Raw genomic sequence first — 1,899 nt, 5'->3', positions numbered from 1 at the left:
ATATGCACTGTGAATGTTTACATGGTGTGTTCAATAAAAACATGGTAACATTTAATTCTTTGTGTGTTATTAGTTTAAGCAGACTGTGATTGTCTATTGCTGTGACTTATATGAAGATCAGATCTCAATTTATGACCAATTTGGGCAGACATTCATATCATTCCAAAAGGGTTCACATACTTTTTTTTGCAACTGTAGATTTCTCACTTGATCCAACAACAAGTGGCACTCCCAAGTGTCACTTCTATATAATAGTTGGTTCATTATTATTTGTTATTTATGTTTTTAATACTATTATTCACTTTTTGATTGTTATGTAACAACTACTAGATATAATCATTAATCTATATATTTAGCACTCCCCATCACATTTGTTTTCAATTTGCACTAGAGGTATCACACCTAGTTTGGGGGATAGCAGCTCTTATTATTAAATTCATTTATTAATATTTTTTTACGTTTTTTTGGCACACGGTATTTACTACTTATTACTTTGATATATTCCATTTGTCATGTGAACCATTTACCAAGACTTGATATGGTTCTATATGAAGGGGCAGTTTGTAGTTCTACACATGCTTTGCAGTAATGCACAATCCAAGAAACATCTTTCCCCGGCTTCAGTTTTGATCTCCATTTAAAGTATTCCTGGTATTTCTGATCATTTTTGTCCAGTTCAAGCAGGTAAGAAGCCAGTTCTTTTGCACTGGAGAAGTCGTCCACATGAATGAATGAATCAGGTGGAATAAATCTCTCATAGTTTTCTCGGGGTGGGCCAAGAACCACTGGGACACTTCCCGACTTAAATGCATTAATCCACAGTTTTTCTGTTATATAGTCTGTATGTATTGAGTTCTCAAAGGCTAAGTAGAACTTATATTTAGAGACAACTGAAATTGTTTGGCTAGTGGCTAAAGGGAGATGTCCATAACCATAAATATCTATTAGTATATAATTCTTGAAGTCGTTATAAAACTTGACCCGTCTGGAATTAGGGTTCCAGTTACTGATAAGCCAAGCCACCAGATGATACTTTTTGGGGATTGTATAATTAGTAGCAGCTTCATTCTGTTCTAACCACCCATAAGGAGTAAAGATATCAGAGTCACTGCGGTAGGACATAGTGAGGTTGATGAGTTTGTCCATGAAGTGCAGGTTTGGATTATGACTTGGAGATTCCAAAGTAAACCATACCCAATATTGTCCTTCAGGCCTTGGCATCTGTGGCATCTTCTGTCTGGATCCACATACATCCCTGTGATGAATAATGACTGCATTTGCTGTGTTATATAAGCTACGGTTGGCTGTTAGCAAGCAATTAGTACCGAAGGGTTTTGGACACTCTAAAGGGAACCGATGACCAAATGGCCACGTCCATAACAAGACAGTGAAATTCAATTCAGGCTTGGAGGGAGCTGCGGAATCTGTGCAGTTGGTGGTGATGATGGAAACCTCATTTCTGATATGTTTATTACTAATATGATTATAACTGAATAATATAAAGGCAACTAAAGTTTGGATGAGAAAGATAGTAAAATAATGAGAATGTGATGACGACTGTAGTGCTGGCTTCATTATATACCTGAAAAAAAAATTGACAAAGTTCAATATAAACAAATCTGAGAACCAAACACATTCAAAAAGGAAAAAGTCAGATTATAACCAAGTGTCAGCTAAACTGATATTTCAGATTTTGTTTTTATTTTTAGCTGACAAGTTGATTTGCATTCTGGAACTTCACTGTTTTAATATGACCACTGGGTTTTCCAGATATGCTCAACTACAGTTGCCATTACAAAAGCCATGAGATAATGCTGATCTCCCACCAATAGTTCATTTATAATAAAGAAAATCTATGCAATGCAGACATAACAGAGAACTAATTTATTGTTTGGGGTC

The 1,899-nt window shown here is 35.5% G+C and overlaps 1 protein-coding gene across 1 annotated transcript; it reads right to left on the bottom strand.

The window, feature by feature from the left end:
- Positions 1–427: 427 nt before the first annotated feature.
- On the bottom strand, positions 428–1,575 carry LOC143942320 (4-galactosyl-N-acetylglucosaminide 3-alpha-L-fucosyltransferase FUT5-like). The gene has a single exon (XM_077463554.1). The coding sequence runs from the start codon at positions 1,573–1,575 to the stop codon at positions 511–513; it is 1,065 nt and encodes a 354-aa protein (XP_077319680.1). The 3' UTR covers positions 428–510.
- Positions 1,576–1,899: the final 324 nt, after the last annotated feature.

The sequence above is a fragment of the Lithobates pipiens genome, unplaced genomic scaffold (assembly GCF_037356315.1).
Source record: "Lithobates pipiens isolate NorthernLeopardFrog02 unplaced genomic scaffold, aLitPip1_a1.2 Scaffold_10, whole genome shotgun sequence".
NCBI classification, from domain to species: domain Eukaryota; kingdom Metazoa; phylum Chordata; class Amphibia; order Anura; family Ranidae; genus Lithobates; species Lithobates pipiens.
The sequence above is the reverse complement of the archived record's forward strand: the minus strand, read 5'-3'. Positions and strand labels throughout refer to the sequence as shown.